Genomic DNA, 22,280 nt, shown 5'->3' with positions numbered 1-22,280 from the left:
TGGGGTGGGGGGCAATCTGAATCTGCCACGGCGCAATGCTACTCATTTTATGCAATGCTCTTTAAAACGATTTCCTAGGCTGTAAAGGCAAATTACTGTAAAAGGATACGGTAAAAAGGATTTGCTTGTTTTTTGTATATTTCCCCTTCTGAAAATTTCTCCAACTCCAGCACATTTTTTTTTTGACAGTTCCTCCTCTGCCTTTGGGTTTTCAGCTCAGGGCCAAGAGCTGGTGCCACGAGCTTTTCAAGTGCAACTCTCTGGGGATTTTTCCTCTCTGTGTCCCCTCCAGTCATTGCGGCGGCTGGCAGGACCCTGATGTGCTGACCATGCCCCCCACTCCGGGCGAAGGGGACCGTAACATGCCCGGCCCGGCCCCTGACCCTGTAATTCCCGACAGCCACGTGCGTCCTGCACAGGCGCGTTCTTATGCTGTCACCGAACCGGCAGGGGGCGCTCGACACCTTTCTAAGGTTACTCTGAGCGGCCGGGTCCTGCCTGCTTCTTACCTGGGGGTGGGAGGCAATGCTGCACTGCGCTTTCTGTAACTGCAATTATTCCTTCCTTCCTTCCTTTTACCCTTTCTTATTTTACTCATTTTATATCTGACTTTGGCAGCACGTGTAAGGTTGTCATGCCAATAAAGTTACCTGAATCAGAAGCCAGAGCCACGTGACCCAGCTCGCCCAACAGGGGACGTAAAAGTCACTTGCGGAAGTCCCGCTAAGCCAGCACCAGCTCCTGGCAAACCCGTTCCCAAATGGGTCATAATCGGGTTGGAAATATGAGCCCCAGGGAGCTGGGATGGAGTGGAAGTGGGTCACGGAGTGCCCCTCGCCTTTCCGCAGCCGGAAAACGGAGGGGCCCTGACTGGGCGGCACAATAAACTCCCGCCCCTAGGGCACGGCATGGGTCTGTACTTCTGAGTTCCTTTCTCCTTAGAGCTACAAATCCATGGCATGCAGTGGGGTAAAGCAGAAGTGGTTCAGTGGACCTGCGGGGAGGTGGCAGCTCTAGTCCCAACAGGCAGCCGGGGGGCTTAAGGGAAACGTATCTTGCCGAGAGGACGGTGGCATATGCCCGGAATTTCCTACCCGCAGAGGAGGGTGGAAGAAAACAATCATAGAATTCAACCTGATGTGTGTGGTGGGGGTGGTGAGAGGGTTCTGATTAGGGCTATGGAGTAGGCCAGGGGTAACTGAGCAGACCGGGTGTCCAGGGGCTCTTATCCACTTAGAACTGCTACAATATTATGAGAGAGCTGCCACAGATAGGACCACTGGTATCACCTCACTCAGGTACCTAAACAGTCTGAGCCAGTCCGGGTTTACTATGCCGATACAGTAAAGTTCACGGGAGAGCGCACAGGCCACTCTCCTGTGCGCACGATTCACTAAAACAAATTATTCAAATTAGGGCCTGCGGTAAAAAGAGGCGCTAGGGACACTAGTGCGTCCCTAGCGCCTTTTTGTTTGACAGGAGCGGCGGCTGTTAGCGAGTTTGACAGCGGACACTCAATTTTGCCAGGGTGGGTTCTCAAACCCGCTGACAGCCATGGGTTCGGAAACCAGACGCCGGCAAAATTGAGCGTCCAGTTTTCAAGCTGCGGGCCGATTTAAATTTTTTTTTTAATTATTTTTTACTTTGGGACCTCCGACAATATCGCTATGATATTAAGACGGAGGGTGTACAGAAAAGCAGCTTTTACTGCTTTTCTGTGCACATTCCCGGTATTGGCAGAAATTAGCGTCTACCTTTGGGTAGGCGCTAATTTCTGAAAGTAAAATGTGCGGCTTGGCTGCACATTTTACTAAGTGAATCGCGCAGGAGTAACTAATAGGGCCATCAACTTGCATGCATTTAATGTTATTTTTCAATCTAGTGTTAAATTTTTTGATTGTATTTCAATTTTATTTTCAGTTTAATGTAATCTCAATTTAATGTTTGTTGCGACTCTTGAATGTTTCAGATTGTATGCACCCTGAGTTAGTACCCTGGGATCCCAGTTGCAAAACCCTTGTTCCATGTAATGCTATTATTCAACAACTGTTTCAATGTAAACCGACATGATATGTCTTTGCCACATGAACGCCGGTATAGAAAAATAAAAAATAACTAAATAAATACATGTGCATGTTGCAGGCGTTATTAGGTTTTTTTTTTGGGGGGGGGGGGGGTTGGACGCGCGTTTTCGACCACTTACTGACAGGTCTAAAGTTAGCCCAGGTTTGGACGTGCGTTTTCGACGCGCTATTACCCCTTACTGTATAAGGGGTAAAGCTAGCACGTCGCCGCACATTTTACTTTCAGAAATTAACTCCTGCCCAAAGGCTGGCGTTAATTTCTGCCGGCGCAGGGGAAGTGCACAGAAAAGCAGAAAAAACTGCTTTTCTGTACACCCTCCGCCTTAATATCACAGCGATTTTAAGTCAGAGGCCCCAAAAATTAAAAAAAAAGTAAAAATTAAAAAAAAAAAAAATCGGCCCCTGGGTCGGAAGACGGACGCTCAATTTTGCTGGCGTCCGTTTTCCGAACCTGTGGCTGTCAGCGGGTTTGAGAACCGACGCCGAAAAAATTGAGCATTGGCTGTCAAACCTGCTGACAGCTGCCGCTCCTGTAAAAAAGGCAGCGCTAGGGACGCGCTAGTGTCCCTAGTGCCTCCTTTTACTGCAGGCCCTAATTTGCATAGGCCACCCTCCTGAATCGCGCGCCCAGGAGAGTGTCCTGTGCGCACACCAGGAGAGCATTTTTCTGTATCGGCCTGTGAATAAGGGGTAAAGCTAGCGTGTCGAAAACGCGCGTCCAACCGCTGGTTAATTGTATCGCCCTGTAAGCCCGGAAAGGCAAACGGTCCTGAGAGGATAAAAATGAAATGCTGAAATCCAGGAAGCACTAATAAAACTATTTAACCTGTTTCACATTCCGTTCATTTCCCTAAAACATAATCAGAGGGATTAACTACCCTGATCTATAAACACATTTATAAATTGAAATAACTACAGAGGGATCTGTGTCAATAGTAATATTAGCAAACTCTTCTGTAATGTCACCAAACGAGTACTAAAGTTAGACTGAGCAGGTCTAAAGTTAGCTGGGTAAACGTAATAAATAGCTTGGCTGAACATCCTAGACATGTTAGCCAGATCAGCTTATGCCAGCTCACTTGCTCAGCCGCAGAAAAGCTGCATCTGCCCAGGTGGTCTCTTCCCGGGAAGCTCCTGCCTCAATAAATCCGCCGGGTGTCACCCGCCTCCCGTCATTTCAGCCGGGGAGTGGCGGAATGTGGACCTCAAAGAGATGCACATTTCCCAGAGCTGACAGAGAAAATCCACGCTTCTCACAAAGGAATGCGCAGGAAACACTATGCCTGCCGGGGGAGAGGACGAGGAGAAACAGCAGCTTGGGGCATCCTGCCACCAGGCCAGAAATGAAAGCACAACCTGGCCATGAAATTGTACTCTCTGTAACCAGTACCTGACTTATTCCCGTTTTGTAACTTGTTTCCCTGCTTTTCCTACCCTCTTAGTTTAATCATTCTGCATATTACTTCGGCAACATATATAAAACTGTCACGCCAATAAAGTTACCTGAATCTAAACCAAATTTGCTCCCCAACAACGGCAGGACTACATCTCCCTGCATGCATCCGGGCAAAACCAGACCTGGATGAGCCTATCCGGGCTGACCTGAGCGGGGAGCTGCAGCAGGCCGAGCGTCACCGCCTCGCTTTAATTCTAAGGACGCCGCCTGATGGGCGGGACGCGTGGGCGGAGCCGAACGCCAGTGTCACGTGCTTGGGGTGGGCGGAGCCGGTGTCCCGCATCACGTGCTGTCTCTCGTCGGCTTCATCCGGAAGCAGCGGTGACGGGGTCGCTCTCCCCCCCTTCTCCCCGCTGTGCTGGTGATGGCGGCTGAGCGTCCTGCGGCGGCGGCGGGGAAGGAGGCGGAGGAGGCCGGAGGGCCGCTGGCCGGGAAAGCTGGCGAAGCCCTCTTTTTGCTTCTGGGAACGGGCGTGACGGTGCTCAGCCACCCGCTGATTTATGCCAAGCTCCTGATCCAGGTTAGGGGAGGGGCTTGCTTAGGTGTAACTGAGGATGGAGCCATAGAAATGCCAGGGAAGGAGAGGTTGGGGTGCAGGGGGAGGAGTGTGAAGCAGTGCAAGAGAAGGCGATATTGGGGTTGAGGAGGAGGAGGAGGGGGTAACCGTATAAGAGGAGGAATGCAATAAAACTCATGGGAGCAAGAAAGTGTGATGGGATAGATTGAGAGGACCGAGTGTTGGGAAGGAGGGTAAGGGGCCCAGGGAATGGTGAATGATGATGTTGGTGAGTGGGAAGGAAGGGGACAGGACATGTTGGTACAGGAGAGAGACTGAAGAAAAGAATGGAGGTGCTGAGAGAAAATTGGTGGCAATGTGTTGGAGGGGAGGTAAAGATGAAATGGGAAAGAAAGAGATGCATTAGAGGAAAGCCTAGCATGGTGTACAGCAGCAGTAAAGGCAGAGCACTGGGGAGAGTGATGAGGTGGGAGGGCCAAGTGTTTGACAAGTGGAAGGCTGGAGGAAGAGAATCCAATTAAGACAGATGGGAGAGATGGAGGAAGGGTTGTGTTGTGATATCGGCCATGGTGCTGGTAGAGTGATTCTGGTTGGTGGTGGCATGTTGTCCTGGGATGCTGAATGCTGTTCATTTCATTGTGTGCTGGGGTATTCAGCTGAGTGGTGCCCTAAGGCAAGTGCTGCAGTAGGGGCTGGGAGTAGTAGTTTGTTAGGTTGCATTCTGCAATATGGAGCTGCGGGCCACAGTTTAGGTTGGTCATGGATTATCAGTTTAGTTTATTAGTTTTTATATACTGACATATTGGGGTACCATCATATCGGTTTATGATAAATAAACTAAAAATACAGTAATATCATCTTAAAATACAGCTAAAACATGTTAAAATCAAAAACCAATAAAACTAACAATGAGTAAGTACTAAAATTCAATGCTAAAATTACATTAAATACATACTAAAAATAATTGCTTACATTAATCTATACTAAAATCAGCATTAAATAACATCACATCATAAAATAAATCAAAGCATTGAAATTGTGGGGTTCTGCATAATGGCCATGGGGATATTTCACTGGGTACTTAGTAGCCGGGTTTCCTTGTGAATTACTGGATTGGAAATTGGAATTTATGGCTGCTGTTGGCACACTGAGCTGGCTGCTCATTTATTTACCTGGACTTCAGAGTACTGAGATGGGGTCTGGATATTGATTTGCCCTTTTTTAAAAATTTTTTTTGAAGGTTGGACATGAACCGCTCCCTCCATTTGAAGGGACCAATCTACTAGGGAGAAGAGTGCTGTACCTGCCTGGCTTTTTCACCTATGGTGAGTGCTCCTCAGTGCGCCCTGGGACTGGCCAAACCCACCCTGTAAGATAAGTTCTGATCCTGTGCTTAGGGGTCCTTGGGACTCTGTAGTCATTCTAAGTTTCTGAAAACATTGTGAAAACTGGATTCTTAGAACCTGGGGAGGAGAGTGGCAAAAGGCAAGCTTCAGTCTTAGACTATTACATGTATGTTAAGCATGGAAAAGTTTTTAATAAAAAGAATTAAAGAAAAATGAGAACATTCATTTCTTGGCTTTTTAGTTAATTAGCTCACAGATGTTTGTGCTGTAGGATTCCCTCAAACATGGATGCTCCAAGGACCAAACAAAATCACTAACATGCCAGTGGTGCCAGCATTTTTACCACTGTCGAAAATCATATTTGGAAGCAACTTCTCAAACCTTGGAACACTTAACACTGTTTCAAGTAGGATTCACATGGTAATGTTCCTCTGCCCCAGCACGTCGCACTAGGACACAGGGCGATCTGCTGTTCCCTAGAGCAAAAAACAACCCGGTTGCTTGCTCTGCTGTTCTAGGATCGGGTTCTTACAGCTTTCTGCCCTCCGGCCCCTGAAGGATTCCATGAAGAAAGGAGTGAGGAGCCTTACTCCTCCCACCAGGCCCTTCTATCTGCACCTTCACTTGCTACGGCACAGCCAAGGCCTGCCCGAGGTCTTGCACCCAACTTAGGGGGCTATATCCCGCAGGACGTAACGCAAGGAACCCTGCTACTCTTCCTTCAGCCAAGCCTTCCCCCTGAACTTCCACGCATTCCTCTCTGAACTAGGACACTGGTGCGCCCCCGGGTTTTGCCACCTGTACAGCTTTGCGTTGCTCAGTTTTTGGTTTTATGTCGTCCCCCCCCCCCCCCCCCCTCCCTCCCCCGGTCTCCAGAGACGTTTTCTGCAATTCACATAGATTGATGTACGTTCCCCCTTGCAGGCACCTCCTAGTCCGTTTACATTCAGGTACTGAGGGTATTTTCCTGTCCCCAGAAGACCTTTGTAAATCATTATGTGCCCGTCCTAGGGAAAGGCAGAATTTCAGATGGGAATAAATCAATGAATACGAGGTATTGAATGAAGTGAAAAGCAGGTACTCGGTCAGCTTGAGGAGGAACTGAATCCGTCTCTTGGCCACGACTTGCAGCTCCTTTGCTAAGGAGCCCTTGAATTCTGGCCTCATATGTGTCTCAAGCTCTGAAATGCAGCCTAGAGGGTATTAAGACGTTTACAAGCCGATGTTGCATTCTCTTTGTTAGGCCCAACTAAAAAGAGAGACCCTCATTATTGATACAACTAAGTAGCAATTGCAGTAATGAGAGAGCAGAGCAGTCGGCCGTTGATGGAACGTGGAAGGGCTACATTTGTGAGTTTAATTTGGATAATTTCCTGCAAATGGCCTTCCCCCACGGAACTCGCTTGCCCTGGGAGGCTGTGAATGTGCGATCAGTATCTGTTGTGAAAACTAATCCCTTCCTTTTCTTTAGACTTTGTTAGCAAGACGCTTGCGGTCGATTCCCACGGCACCGTGCTGGTTGAAACCGGACTGCCGACGGCACTGCGGGAATTGCATGCCCGCGCCGGCATTAAAAGTCAAGTTCCTGGGGCGCCGAGGTCCAGGGTGCTGTGGCGGCAGCGTTCCCGGCCCCCTGGCAGGGAGGGGTGTTGTGCTCATTGCTGTATGGTGACACCTAGTGGCCAGATTCAGGACCCACGATCGCAGGGATCTGGTGTATGGCCCCCCCCAATTCCAGAACCGTCACTGCAAGGACTGGACCAAAAATGTAACTTGGGAGGGGATGCCCGGCTCGTGAGGCAGGGTTCCGATCGAGCTGGACGAGCAGGAGAGGTTACAACCCTCGCCCTTCCCTCCGTACTGCATCCTCGGCATAGCAGCGCTGTCTTAAACTTCCAGCCGCCCTCTGCCGAATGGTTCACGTCTGTTTTCAGTAATCTCGAGAGAGCCTCCTTGTAAGAAAAGTGGATGCTCTCTGGCCCAGCTTTGCCACTGTCAAGGGGAAACCCCCGCGGGAGGCAGGAGCCCCCCTCAGTGTGGCAGGACACGCCACGCCCTTTTTCGTGCATATATTGCGAGGGGCCACCCATCTAGCGACTGCTGCCTGCGTCGACTGAATGCAGAATTGGACTTTTCTGAGCAACACCCGCTTTTGTTTTTCTGCCAGCCGGGCACATCGTGGAAGTGGATGGACGAAGGGGCCTCTTCCGGGGTCTTGCCCCTCGGATTGTCTCTGCTGCTTTGTGTACAATGACCCGTGGAACGGTGAAGCAGGTAAATAGAAGCAGAATAAGGTTTTTGTGCTTGTGTGCTAGTGTCCCCTGCTTTCTCACGATTTTTGGTGCAGCTGCGGGCATGTGCTGGTGGGAGAGAGCAGAGCCGTGTGCGGTGTGTGTGGGCCCAGGAGCCGTGTGCCGCATGCATATGCTCCCTGTATGATCTATGCACACACACGAGAGCCATGTTTAGCGTGCATGCTGTCTCCCATGTGATGTGGAGCCCCATTCAGCAGACATGCAGGACGTGTCTCTGTAAGAGTGCTTATTGCATGGCTTGGAGTTCCCTGGCTTTCTCTCTCACTCACCCCCCCGGGTAAGTGTTTGTGCTGGTGCCGTGGGAGGTTGGAGTCGCCCGCACTCTTCCTCACACTGAGCCTGCCTCAGGAGGGGGAGAGCACGGTTCTGCCTTGCTTTTTTTTTCTTACTTCCAGTCTCTTGTTTGTTCCTCTGCTAAGGCCTGTCCTCTGGAGGATATGGAGCATGTGTCTAACAAGGATGATGTGAGAACTTCACTCAAAAAAGTGGTGCAGGAGGTGAGAGCATTAAACGTCGAGGAATGGTGGGGGAAGGGAAGAGGTCTGCGCTCATGTCTAGTGTGCTGAACAGTGAATGTCTGCAGAGTTATCTGTGCTGTGAGTGAGGAAGGCGAGGCACGGGAGCAGATGACATCTAATTACTGTTGCTTTCTTCTCCCCAGACCTCCCATGAGATGATGACACAGTGTATGTCCAGGGTTATCTCCCATCCCTTCCATGGTGAGCAGCCCTGAATATCTCGAGCGGGGTACTTGCCCCTGGCTGCTAGTTATGAAAGCGGGATTTGGTGTGAGTTCCTGCGCTCTCAGCTCGCCTCGTTATAAGGAAGGCACTTTCAGTGCATAAACTGCTGACGTCAGGGGGTCTGTGGTGCCACTGAGGGGCCCCTCCCTGCTGACCTCGGGGTGCCTGTGGTTGCACTGAGGGGGCTCTCCCTGCTGATGTCGGGGTGCCTGTGGTTGCACTGAGGGGGCTCTCCCTGCTGATGTCGGGGTGCCTGTGGTTGCACTGAGGGGCCCCTCCCTGCTGACCTCGGGTGACCCCTCTATGATGCTAGGTGTTGGAATAACCGTTTCTTTTCTCCCTTCTCAGTAATCTCCGTCCGCTGCATGGTGCAGTTTGTGGGCCGGGAAGTAAAATACAGGTAACCGTGTCCTGATTTTAAAAGTTAATGGCTATGCAATGTGAATCGGCAGCGTTACAGCTTTAGCAAAGAAATTCCAGCCCTTTCTTTCTCGTGGGGCAGTGTTTCCCCTCCTCGGGTCGCTTTGTGAGGTCCGTTACATTTGGAGGAGAGGGCTCCGGTAATATCTTAACATTCTGGGGAGCATTGTCCCTTGGAGAACCAGCACCTCTGGGCTACACGGGCAGCCAGGGCATGCATGCGGGCGGCACAAGGTTCCTCGTACTAACCCCCCCCGACAACTGAGGCAGACAGAGCTGCAGGGATCGGGGTGGCAGCTCGTGAATCTTGCACCGTCACCGCCTTGTTTGTTAGCAAGTTTTGCAAAGGGTTCCTGGTCTCCGAGAGCCCTCCCCCCCCCCCCCCCCCGTTCCGAGCCCTGGGCTCGGCAGCGCTGGCCTCTCCACTCCCAGGGCGATTCACTTGCTCTCCGCTGAGTCTGTGCCTTTCTTTCCTTTTCACAGCGGTCTCTTCAGCTCCATTGGAAGGATTTTTAAAGAAGAGGGGATCCTGGGATTCTTTGTGTACGTTTTTGCATTTTTTTTCCATGTTTAAATAAATAAATACATTAAATATAAATAAATAAATAAATCCCTCTTTGCTTCAGCCAGTGAGGAGGATGGGGAGAGGTGTGGTGGGGGGCAGGCTGGACAGGGACAGAGAGAGTGACGCAGTAAGAGCTCTATATCCAGTCACCAACGCGTATATTTCTCACTGAAACTCTATCACTGGCTGGTGCACGAGAAGTGCTCAGAACGGGTTACAGTGCAGGTAAATGTGCTGTGGATCTGGTTTTCGGGGTCTCCAGACTCCGTTTGCAACCGCTCGTCCTAAGGATCCAGTTAGTGAAGGTGGCAGAGTGGGGGGACCCTGAATCAGGCTCTTCCTCTCTCTTTCTCCGCAGGGGTTTGCTCCCCCATCTCCTGGGGGACGTGGTCTTCTTGTGGTGCTGTAATCTCGCGTCCCACTTCATCAACACGTACGCCGTGGATGACAACGTGAGTGGAAGCTGTCGTCTCTGGGGTGAGGGGATTCATGCACAGCCCAGTCAGCCTCCCGCTCTAATCTGTGACCCCTTTCCAGTCCAAAACTGCGGGAGGAAAAGACAACGGGACTCTGTGAGGGAGCAGGGATTGGGGAGCACAAGTCCGCTTATTTGGCATTCATTGGACTTCTGTGGTTTCAGTCTGCTATTGGGTTGGCCTCTTGGGGCAGGGGGGTGGCCAGGTTTATTTACAGTGGCACTTCGGACGCTCGCTTGATGTAGCTTAACCGTTCCTTGCTCTCTGGCCTCTTACTGTCTTGTCTCCTCCAGCAGCTCCGCCAAGCGTCTATGATCCGAAGCTACACGAAGTTTGTTGTGGGGGTAAGAGCCGGTCGCCCTGCCCGCACCGTGCCTCTGTATCCGTGCCAGCGCACCTGTACTTGCACGCCTGAGTGATCCTGAGTATGGTTGTGTACCGGCTCCTTCCCGAGTGATCCGGTTACTGTTCCTGCTTGTTGATTGGAGAACCTGTGCTTGTGTGTCCTCGTGCGTGCACATGGCTGTGTTTGGAGGGAGGATCCCTTCCTCGTGTAATTGCCCGGCCCATCGTGATTCTCGCGTGACTGGCTGTCTTTTCTCTCTCTGCCTCAGATTGCCGTTAGCATGTTGACGTATCCCTTCCTATTAGTGGGTGACCTAATGGCCGTGAACAATTGCGGGTAAGTGGTTTTATTCTGTTTTATTTTTCATTTATTCCCTTCGGCCTAGGTCATTTTCCTCTCATCTCTCGCCCAAGATCATACAACACCCAGGGACCAAGAAGATCTGTGTGCACAATGCACGCACTCTGCGTTATATTGGTAGCTGTGTATTTATTTATTTATTTATTTATTTAAGTTTTTTTATATACCAACATTCAAGACGATAGTCCCATCATGCAGGTTCACAAGAAACAGGGGTGCAATTAAAATAAACTTTACAATTTGAACAATAGTGCAGAAAAGCAGTTATATGTAACAGGGAAACAATAACTTGGAGTAAGAAGGAAAATGAAGATCAGATAATTATATATATATATATAATAACATTATAAGGGGTGGCTATTAATGCTATTACTAGCGAAGTATGTTGATTGAAGGGAGTTAAGTAATGTTGGAGTTAGGAAAGGCCTGCGTGAACAGCCAAGTCTTGAGTCTTTTCTTGAATGTTGAGATGCTGGGTTCCATTCTAAGATCCGGGGGAATGGAGTTCCATAAAGTTGGACCAGCTGTGGAGAAGGCCCGATCTCTAAGCGTGATGTGTCTGGTAGTTTTGGCTGGAGGTACTTGAAGTGATCCTTTGTAAGCATCTCTTGTCGGTCTTGTTGAGTAGTGTAATCGGAGGGGGATATGGAGATCGATTGGGGCTAATTGATGGATGTTTTTGAAAATGGTGAGAGTGGCCTTGTAGATTATTCTGAAGTGGATAGGCAGCCAGTGGAGGCCCATCAGGATAGGGGTTATGTGTTCTCTTCTCCTGGTGTTAGTGAGTATACGGGCGGAGGCATTTTGGACCATTTGCAATGGTTTGGTGTGTGATGAAGGGAGACCAAGCATGATGGTGTTACAATAGTCCAGCTTTGCGAAAATGATTGATTGTAGAATCGTTCTGAAGTCATGAGTATGGAAGAGAGGTCGTATTCTTTTCAGCACTTGGAGCTTATAAAAGCAGTCTCTGGTGGTTTTGTTGATGTTGGCTTTCAGGTTTAGGTGATTGTCAATTAGAACTCCTAGGTCTCTCACTTGTGTAGTGTTTGGTAAGGTTGGATGAGTGTGTGTGAGGGAGCTGTTTTCTGGTGTGATGATTAGAAGTTCCGTTTTTGATGAATTTAGTATCAGGTTGAGACTTGTGAGAAGCTGTTTGATATTTTGGAGGCAGGTTTCCCAGTGAGACAGTGTTTTTGCGAGTGACTCCTTGATGGGGATCTTGTAAGGGGATTCTTGTAAGATCTTGTAAGGGGATTCTTGGCAAAAGTGCTTGTTGGGTACCAAAGTGTTGGGATTTAAATATGGCTATAACCACTAGATATTGGGATGACCCCTGCTTCCCCTTCCAGCCCTGTCTGAGCTCTTCCTTTTTCTCTGCTTCGCAGGCTGATTGCTGGTCTTCCTCCATATTCTCCTGTGTTTACATCCTGGATTCAGTGCTGGAGATACCTCACCGCTCAGGTGAGGCAAATCCTGGTTTAAACCTTCTGCACAGAAGATGGGCAGTGTTTATCCAGCCAGGTTGCTGGGTTGGCCAAATGTTCATGCCCTCTGATTTCACGTAGCAGGGAGAGTGCCAGCGTTTTCACCAAACTGGCGAGGGCTGCACATCCAGGCCTATGGACATGCATAGAAAGACTTTTTGTATTCTTTTGCAGAATCTGTGCATGAAAATAGGCAGATATCCTTCCTGCTTTGAAAGTCAGTCGGCATAAGTGCCATATTCCCCAAGAGGCACAAGCTATGTGTGTTTAGATATTAGTAATGCATCACAAGGTTGCTGGCAACACTTCTGTTTACTCTAAAGACTGGTTCTGTGGCTTTAACTCCTGCCTTAGCAAACCCTCCAGACTTGTGGCACACGGGCCAGGCAGAGCAGAAGTATCGCTCTGTAAGCATAGACGTGCTGACGAGCTTCTGCCACAGCAGCAGTGGCGAGGAGGCCTAGCTGGTTAATGGAGCACTGGTCTGGACTATCCCAGCTCACATTTCATGAGCACTCCTTCCAGAAGAAGGTGCGCTGCTAACAGAGGCGTGGGCAGTCTGGTCCTCCAGGGCCACAAACCAGTCAGGTTTTCAGGCTTCCCTAATGCATGTGCAGGAGAGAGATTTGCATGCATTGTGCCTCAGTTATATGCAGATCTATTTCATGCGTATGCATGAGGGATATCCTGAAAATCCGACTGGTCTGAGGCCCTCGAGGACTGGAATTGCCCACCTCTGCCCTCCTTCCTCCTGCGTCACATCGGAAGAAGGGAACAGCTTTCCTATTGCCCCAGAAAATGCTGTTACAAGCTAGGTCGGTTTGCTGTTTTCTCCCAGGCTGACAACTGCTCGTCATGGGTTTTGGCTGGAGCGAGAGCTCGCTCACTCTTACTTCGTCCTGCTGGTCTGGTCTCCTCTCTCTCCCGTTGTCTTGATTCCGCTCACCATCTCCTCCTCGTTTTCTTCCAGGGCCTGCTGTTCCGAGGTTCCAGCCTCTTCTTTCGCAGGCTGCCTGCCTGCAGGCATTAGCGCTGGTTTCTGCAGACGGGGAAGGAAGATGAAAGCGAGCTGGCGGAGGATGGACGCTTTTTATGAAACTTTTTTTTTTTTTTTTTTTTAAAGGTTGTGTAGAGAGAGTTTCAGTCCTGGCTGTGAAAGCCAGGGTGGTCCAGACGTGCCAGTCGTCTGGGGTAAGTGCTCCACCTGCAGAGGGCTTAACGGACTTATTGAATAAGAGGGTTCTCGTCTAGGCAGCCAGGGCCTGGCACTTTGCCTCCGTGCAGTACAGGACAAAGGCTTCATGCCTGTCGGGCTTTCCCCCCCCCCCCCCCCCCCACTGCTTTGCCTCTCTGCTAGGTTTAGCTTTTGTATATTTTAAGCTTAAGTCCCCAGGGATAGTTTTGGGAATTGTAATTCGAAGAACAGCAGGACTTCATATCCCAGAATGCTTTGGTAGGGAGAGGGGAGGGGCAAAGCAGGGAAACGCTCATGGGTGAACAGGGGGTGTGTGTGTGTGTGTCTGTGTTATGTGAGTGTTTAGTTCAATCCCGTGTAGCGGGCCCAGCCGGAGGACACAGAAAAGGCTGGGATAAAATGATTACGCGATGTACTCGCTGGTGGGCCCACAGGGGCGGTCCGTGAGATAGATTCGGATAACAAGGAGAGTGTGCTTTGTTGCTTTGAAACGCTCCCCTTTGCCTAGATCCTATCGTCTGATTATAAAGCAGTTTCCTGATCATTCAATTTGGGCAGAGAGTTGTAAATAGCTGAAGGGATTGCTCAGCTACTGCAGCCTTTAACACTGATCTGATAAACGCTATCCCTGCCTGCTGAGAATCCAAACAAAATCTCTGATATTTTTGGGTTGAGAGGTTTGTTTTGGGGAGGAGGGGGGGGCGGGTCTCTTTGACCCAGGCGTTTCCGGATGAGACGGAACCAGGGCCTTCCTTTTATAGCCCCTCCCCCACTGGCTGTGGCCATCCTGAGCTGGGGGAGGGGGGGGGGGGAGGATGCAGGCTCCAGGGCTGCTGTTGGAACCCTGCAAGGGTGGGTCCTGAATCTGGCCCCAGTGATGAGGATGACGACTCCTCCCCCCCCCGGGCTGTGAACGCTACCTCTGCAGCATCCCCGGGCCTGCTGGACCGGGAGCTCGGTCCGGCTCTGTCCTCATGACTACGTGCAAGGCGCTCTTAATTTAAGAGAGCTTTAATTAGAAAATTGCAGCTGTGTTTGTTGACAGGGAGTTGCATTGCCAGAATTGCGTGGAAATGCCATTTGAAGCCTCGTTCCTGCTCCAGTCACAACACGGAGCTAAAGCGAGAAAAATGACAGTCCTTGGTTTAAAATGAAAAGAAATGGAAGAAGAGTGTAATGGGGACAGGCGGATTCCTGCACGGGACTTCCTTTTCCCTCCTCCTGCTGAGGAGCTGCCCTGCGCTTTGCTCGATGAGAACATGGCCCAGTGTTTCCCCGATGATGGGGAGGGGAGCAAAGCTGGAATGGAAGAGAGACACCGCCTCCAGGTTCTTCGACTAGGAATTGATGCCGAGGCAAAGGCCAGTCCCCGGAACGAGCGTCCACTGCCAGTGGCCTCGTCTGCTGACCTTTCGGCTCTCTGGGGGGGGGGGGGTTTGTCTTGCACGGAGCCAAGCGACCCAGAGAGCAGCAGAGGGTTGCAGAGTGGATTGGGAGAAAGGGAGGCACTGTGTGAAGGCAGCGCTGTGTGCCCCCGCCTCCCAGCCCCCCCGCCAGTGTAAATATGCTTCAGCTTCGCAGATTGGGGTTGTGGGGAGGGTGGGATTGGCTTGGTCGCACGCACATCCCATGAGCGGTCGTTGGAGCCATACGATGACCGCTTCCACCACGGGCTCTCTCTCTCGCGCATCACAAGTGCAAGGGGAGCACAGGGTGCTCTTGGCGTAACTGCAGCGGTCTCGGATTTTTATTTTTTTAAACTTTTGAGTTTCATTGCCCGAATACAGGGCAAAACGTATACATGACCACCCGACTTGGATGTGTATAGTTCTTAATTTCTTTATTGAATTTGTAAATATACAAGTCAAAAGAAATCCTGGCTCGTAAAAAGAAAATATAATAAGCAAATTACATCCATCCAGCAGACCACAAATTGAAGGAGAATAAAAGAAACATTTCTAGGCCAATATTTAGCCATAAACTGCCCGTACTCAAGCTACCCTCGCCCAGCTAACAGTGGGCAGAGCTCTGGTCTGTAAAACCCCTCGCGTTCAGCTGGTTCACAGAATACGTGTTTGTTAGACCCACAGCTTTATCTGAAGGTGGCAACAAGAGCTAACTCTCTGTCTCTCCCTTACAAGTAACTTCTGCCTTCGTTGAGCAGCTGCTCGTTACATCTGGAAATAGCTGCTGTTTTATGAGCCTGAAAAATATCACCCTGAACAGGGAAAAGCTCATCATCCGTTCTTTATCTGGCTCGAAAGCAAAAGTTACAGAAAGTTTTATAAGTGAGAGTCTTGGAAGAGGGCTGTTAGCTCTAAACCGTTAGATGGGATGTATCTGACGGCAGCAGTGTTCTCCAACAGCTCTAGACCGGAGGAATAGACTTGATATTTTCAGGTAGAACCCTTTTAACAGAGTCGGGAAGCCTTTTTATAGATACTAATCATAGAAATGACGGCAGAAAAAGACCAATTGGCCCATCCAGTCTGCCCAGCAAGCTCCCACACTTATTTTCCCACACTTATCTGTTTCACCGACCACCAAGTTCAGGGCCCTTGTTGGTAACTGTTTGATTCAGATTTCCTGCCATTGATGCAGAGAGTAATGTTGGAGTTGCATCAAAGGTGAGCATAAGGCTTAATGGCTAAGGGTAGTAACCGCCGCATCAAGCAAGTTACCCCGATGCTTGTTTACCCAGACTGCACAGATCAATGCCTTGTTGGATGTTGTCTGAATGTAAATCCTCTTTTCCACATTTCCCCCTGCCGTAGAAGCAGAGAGCAACGCTGGATATGCATTCAAAGTGAAGTATCAGGCTTAATTGGTCTGTGAACTTAGGATCCATCCAAGGCTGCCTGACTCTGATGGCTTTCTTTAAGAATTTAATATTTTTCCAATGTTTGAATATTGTTTGTCTTTATACTTTCTTGTTTGATTTCTGATTATGTCTGTTTTTATGTGAACCGCCTCGGGCATGCCACAGTAGAGTGCGGTATTCAAGCATTTTAAGTAAATAAATAACGTGTAAAGGAGAGAGCGCAGATTTAGGAAAAATCAATAAACTAAAGATTTAACCTTCTAGAATAATTTTCTAAATTCTCAGAATAATGATGCGTCATTCCTTATCTTTAAGCAAGAGCGCATCACAATTATGTAACTCTGTACATTGAGCTTCCAGATCAACTATCTTTCCCTCATATGTCTTAATCGTCTGCTCCTGTGAAACAACTCGCCTTTGCAACTCTCCCCAACCCTGACATTTCATTATCCATCCTATCAGCTAATGTTCTTTCCAGCCCCATGATAGCAGTCCGTAAGACTTTACAGTTATCAAAGCTGGTTTTTGAGGGGTAGCGTTATTGATGGATTCTTGAGCACCATGAGCGATGATCTCAGTCCCATTATTGACACTTCCCATTGTTACCATTTTTGCCACACTCTCTCATCACTGGACCAGAGGTCAAAAACCCCTTTGGATAGTGGCCTTAGATCCCCAGACCTGGCATTAGATTGAAAATTCTCTGAACCGCGTTTGACCTGCCAAGCTTATCTGTGGCTGACAGAAAGTCATTGGTTGGAAACATGAAGCCTTGAAGAGTTGGCTGGGTCATTGGAATGAGGGGGGGTACAGTGGGCCTGAATGACCTCCCCCCCCCCCCCCCCAGGTTAACCAAACAAAACATTGACCAGGTCTCAAAATGCAAAAAAAAAAGCTGAAGCTAGACGAGACCGTCCTTTACTGAAACTTCTCACGCATTGAAAACAAAATTCCACAGATCCCTAAGTAGCCAAATCTGGCGCTGCCCAATGACATCAGATGCTTCGGCTCAGTTGCACACTGAAGTGGAGCACTGTAACGGATGCCTCTTCTTCTGTTACAGCCTCCCCCCTTCAGCTATAGATATGTAGTATGGGATGTGCAAGTCCTCATTGACTTGCAGCACAGCCACTTACTTGTGAGTTATGACGTGGGCAAGATGTTTTCACCACTGTCTCGTTCGATTTATGGAGACTGTAACTAGGTTTATGTTCCGACATATAAAACAGAGGCAGAAGTCGCTGTTAGTAATTTTTGTTCATAAAGTTTTGAGGTAGATGTGGGCTGGAATGGCCAAACTGCCATGGAACGTTGCATTTTTGACTCCCTGATGAGGTCAAAGGGAAAGAAAGCCAAAACGACAGTAAGTTGGCAGGTATGGATGCCGCCTGCTGTAAAATATCGCGTAGAAGAGAATTTTCTGAAGCCGGTGTGTTTAGAAGCGGTGAGTGGGGGAGGAGGGAGTTGGTAAAATCCTAGCAATGAAACGCTAAACTTCTGGAACTTGTTTAGTTAAGAATTAATTTTAATAAAATGTAAGACTGAAAGGTCTTTAACCATCTGTGGTAGGTAAGAGCTCATTGAGTGATCAAAGGATCGCTGCATCTCTTAAGACTCGCTACAACCCATTCTTCCACCCTCCTTGAGGAATTACATTTTAGATTTACAAGAAAATAAACCTGAAGAAGGGGCCTAAGTGATTGCAAAAGGTTCTCAATGCCATTTACCATTGGATAATTATCTTGATCAAGTATTAAGATGTCATGGCCTGCAGAACATCCAGTGGGTCTAGTAGGAATGAGAGGGTTTGTCGTCCTGTCTTTTGAGCATGTCCCTGTTATGTATAGGAACATAAGAACATGCCATACTGGTTCAGACTGAGGTTCATCAAGCCCAGCACCCTGTTTCCAACAGTGGCCAATCCAGGTCACAAGTACCTGGCAAGTACCCAAACATTAACTAGATCCCAAGCTACTATTGCTTATTGATCAATAGTAGTTTATGGACTTCTCTAGGAACTTGCTAACTTCATGGAGTGCTCCCTAATCCTTGTATTAACCAAAAGAGTAAGTAACTGAGTCCTGTTTACCCATTCAGGTCCTTTTATGTGGGCAGGCCTGGTCCTTTTTCATTGGACGGATTCATCGATGTTCCTGGACAGGGTTTCCCACGCCCTTTTCTTACTGTCTGTACTCTGGTGGTACAGAAGAGTCATCTGCAATGATTAGACCTTACTGGATCCTGTGGTATCGTTTGTCCCACCCAGGGTCTTTGATATTTACAGTCCATGCAGCTGCAGGATCCTCACCTTACTTCCTAAATCCATGGGCCATTTGCACCTTGCAAGACTGCAGGAGTAGTCAAACCAATATTTATTTTTTTTTCCAGTTTCTGCCAAAATAGAAAGCTGTGATAAGAAAAGAAAAGTTCACACGTGTTGTGTAAAAAGCATATAGGGGGCAAAATCATGATAGAGTAATCCATTGCATACAACTTGAAAAACTTGTTGGGAGACTGAGAGCTAGGTTGAGCTAGTGAGATTTACCACAGCCGAGCTGCTGGGCTTAGCGCCTGGCTTCCATGTTCAGCTCGGGCAGATCCAGGCCTAGCTTTGCTCCACTGCATGCGTGGACTTGTATTGTGAGGGACACCAGAGCTGCCTCCGGCTGGATTGCAGGCCTTTGCATGCACCGGGGTGAAGCCAGGCCTGGCTCGGCCTGCCCCCACAGAAATGTTGGGTGGGCCTTCCCCCCCCCGTGAACTGCTGGTACGAAATGTCATTCCTGCTATTGCCTTGACTCCCTGTAATCTTTGATAAGCTGTATGTTAAAGATTAAAATGAACATCTGCGTCCAGTGTGCAGAGCCTGAAAATGATGCAATTCACAAAGGCAGTTTTTATACTGTGAAATAAAAGATGTTTGGAAAAGCCCTCTCTTGTCCAGGCTGAGTGATGTTCACGTGGTGCGTTCTGGCTTTAAATGGTAATGATCCCAGTGATGCATTCTGGAATGTCACAGGGTCTATGGCACAAAGTTACTTCTTGGGTCATCTCCTGTATGGCACGTTAGCCTCCCTGACCCTTCAGGCAAATCCCATGCCTCTGCGATCCTACCCTGCATCTTCTACACAGATCTGAAATGTCGTTTTGCTTGATCAGGTGAGGGCAGCCTGCATGCAAAGCAGTGACATGGCTGGGACCGCAGGCGTGTGCATACATGCCCGTTCTCGTCCAATGCTTGAGATTTGGAGCTGGACCAAGGAATCCTGCAAAGTGCACAGCTCAGCTGAGAAATACTTCTGTGCCTGTCACATAAAGCTCTCTGGGCCTCAGCGTTCTTGAACACGCTATCGGTTTTTGTTTTGTTTTTTTTTGCTTAGCAATTTCCTCCTTTGGGCTTCTAGCCCAATCAGAACCTTCCTCTTTTGGGCTACAGTGCCATAACCCTTCCATTGCAGCTACCTGGGTTTCCCCCACATTCCCATCTCTCCTTGAGCAGGGGCCATGGATCACTGCTTGCCTCTGGATCCTGGGATGCATGCACCTTAAATCTGGCCAGTAGGTGTCGTCCTCGAGTGATAGCTGAGAATCCCCACTCTCCAGTGATTTGTCTTTTCCACAGCTTCCCCAACTGCAGCTGGCCTAAGGAGGCCATTTATTTTTTTTTAAGTGGATAACAGTAGAATAGTTGTAGACTTCATCATTACCCTAAATTATGCCATTAAAACCTCTTTCCCTTCTCCATGCTCATTTACATTTTGCCGGGGGGGGGGCCCTACAGTGCCTTTGGTATGAACAACTATTGATTGTGCCCCTTGGAGGATAGACTCAGTTCTTGCATTTTGTGGCTTTCTCTAGCCCTGGTCTCAAGTCTGTCGGGCCCTAATTTTTAGCTGAAGGAGCTGATGCAGGAATGCGAGTTCATTAGAGGTAGGCAGAGCTCTACCTCTCAGTGCCTGGTCCTCCCCCGCAATCAGTTTATAGGAAGCAGCCGGAGGGGTGTGTGGATGTTTATAACAGCGTCTCTTACCTCTCACCTGGAAGTCTTTTGTTTGTGAACTAGGCCGGTATCTCACTCCCTTGCTGTCTGTTCATAAAAACTCTGAAGAATTTAGTCACGTGGCAAGAATAGAGTTTGGACTTTGCCCTAGTAGCCTTTTGTCCTAGGCTGAAGCAGATAGCATGATAGTACCTGAATGTGGCTACACAGACCGATTTTAAGTCATCTTTTCCATAATTCTAGTGTGCATGAAGGGTAGTGTATGATCGTGACTGAAAATAGGAGACTTATTTGCAGGAGAGGCCTGTAATGCCATATGATGATTGGTGCTGGAATAACAAATACAACTTTCGCTCACGTTTTCAAGTGGCCCCATGTATGTAACATTTTATTTAAAATCTGCTTGCCTTATTTATTCAGATGTGTTCTAGTAGTAAAATTATTAAATTCACCCTGATCTCAAGTCTTCAAATGGATCCATTGCAATACATTTTAGTTTATTATGAAGTATTGTTAAAAAGCCCTTTCCTGATATTTTAATATGTGCCATGGTCTTGTTGCGCCAGGTGGCAGGTAACCAAAGACACAGGTGCACAAGGTAAGATTAAGATTAGAGACCATCACTGCCGCCATAGACGTAGCACAGTCTGCAGCCAACCTTTGGCACCCTACTGCATGAGTTCTTATGGACAGGTCTTGGCCTTTCACTGTTTTGGTCAAAACTCAGGCGCATTAACATCAGTAAAGATGAGGGAATGTATTTCAACATGACAAGTTAAAAAAAAAGCTTGTGCATGCTGCAGGTTCTATTCAATTAATGTGGTGACAGTAGCCCTGCCGCAAAAAGAGACAGGCACAGGGGAGGATAAGTGACTTAGCCAAGGTCATGCAGTGAGCAGTAGAGAAGCGGTATGAACTGGCACTAACCTCTACATTAACATTGCCAGACTAATTAATGATGTCTAGAATGTAAAAATGAGAAGCCATGGTGATGAAGGGTGGGGTAGGCATCTGCTGTGTTAACATAGGGTCATGTCATTTATTGGCACAGTGGCCATGAAAGGAGGCAAGATCACAGATGGAAGAAGAATGAGACGGCAGATCATGAGCCTCTTGCCGAGAGACCCTATGAGTTAGGAGCTCTTGGTACCCTCGAAGGAGAGAGTTTAGGTTATGATTTCTGAATTAACTGAAAGAGGAATGGATGTATGGTCCTTTGATTCTTCAGTCCTAAATCTCAACTGCAACAACAAAGTGGCTGTTACTCTGTGCCGTGCAACCAATGGCAAATGCCTACCTTTTTGCTACAACTTTTGACTCCGCTCTTGTGAAACCTCAGTACCTAAGCAGGGTTGGGCATGGCCAGTACTTGTACATGAAATGTCCCAGGAATGCCAAGTGCTGCCGGATGTGATATCGATAGATTAGGCTCAGGGGTGGGGGAATTGCACATGGCTTCAATTAAATTGTTAATTGGACCCTGAGAAATTCCGTGTTTCCAGATATGGAAGTAAGAAAGCAGGCTGGCTTGGGAAGTGACCCGAAGCTTTGCCCTCAAGCCTTTTGGTACTGATCCAAGCCTTTGACAGGCTGGAAGAGTCCCTCTGAAAGCGGCGACAGATTTCTTGGTAGTATTCTAAGTCACTGACAGGCTTAATGAGAAGGGGGTTTAAAAAGGGTGCAGAGCTGGCGCAGGGAGGAGGCTCAAATTATAGTTCTCTGCTTTTCTTACTTTTTTTTTCTGCACCTGACTGATGCAGAAGCTTCATCTATGTACAAGAATAAATGGTGATGCTCTGAAGTCAACAGCACCAGCACCAATGGCGCAGTGGGGTTGGCTTCTTCTGTGCTTGGCTATGTTGCCCTGATAACATCAGATAGGAAGGAGGGGTAAGAAAGATTTCTCCAGCATGTGCCCTATTAAACTGAAGGGTGGCCAAATTAAATCTTTGGTTTTCCAAATCACTGGGCCCATGATAGCATAGGTTAGCTGTTCCGGGTTGTTTGAAGTCCTACGGGACCTGGCACTCTGGAGTCCCAGGATTTCTCTTCCCAGGCTGAGATATTAAAACTTCTGCGATACTTCTCTGGAAGAGTAGGGTTGCTGATTCTGATGGTGTAGCTTAGTTCCAGCATAGGTTGTAAAACA

The 22,280-nt window shown here is 48.5% G+C and overlaps 1 protein-coding gene across 3 annotated transcripts; it reads left to right on the top strand.

Annotated features, from left to right (window-relative positions):
* Positions 1-3,807: 3,807 nt before the first annotated feature.
* MTCH1 (mitochondrial carrier 1) lies at positions 3,808-19,062 on the top strand. Of its 3 annotated transcripts, XR_003852154.1 has the most exons (13): positions 3,808-4,060; positions 5,298-5,382; positions 7,571-7,677; positions 8,138-8,215; positions 8,380-8,437; positions 8,810-8,861; positions 9,365-9,424; positions 9,805-9,898; positions 10,216-10,266; positions 10,537-10,604; positions 12,017-12,092; positions 13,086-13,306; positions 16,085-19,062. XR_003852154.1 is itself a non-coding variant. In XM_029572910.1 (12 exons), exons 1-12 carry the CDS (start codon positions 3,905-3,907, stop codon positions 13,143-13,145), a joined length of 945 nt encoding a protein of 314 aa, XP_029428770.1. In that variant the 5' UTR covers positions 3,808-3,904; the 3' UTR covers positions 13,146-13,947. The 3 variants fall into 3 exon arrangements, 2 of the variants coding, with proteins under 2 accessions (XP_029428770.1, XP_029428771.1); XM_029572910.1 differs by lacking the exon at positions 16,085-19,062 and having other exon boundaries at positions 13,086-13,947; XM_029572911.1 differs by lacking the exon at positions 16,085-19,062 and having other exon boundaries at positions 3,810-4,060; positions 10,219-10,266; positions 13,086-13,947.
* The last annotated feature ends 3,218 nt before the right edge of the window (positions 19,063-22,280 follow it).

The sequence above is a fragment of the Rhinatrema bivittatum genome, chromosome 12 (assembly GCF_901001135.1).
Source record: "Rhinatrema bivittatum chromosome 12, aRhiBiv1.1, whole genome shotgun sequence".
In the NCBI taxonomy this organism is placed as follows: Eukaryota; Metazoa; Chordata; class Amphibia; order Gymnophiona; family Rhinatrematidae; genus Rhinatrema; species Rhinatrema bivittatum.
The sequence above is the reverse complement of the archived record's forward strand: the minus strand, read 5'-3'. Positions and strand labels throughout refer to the sequence as shown.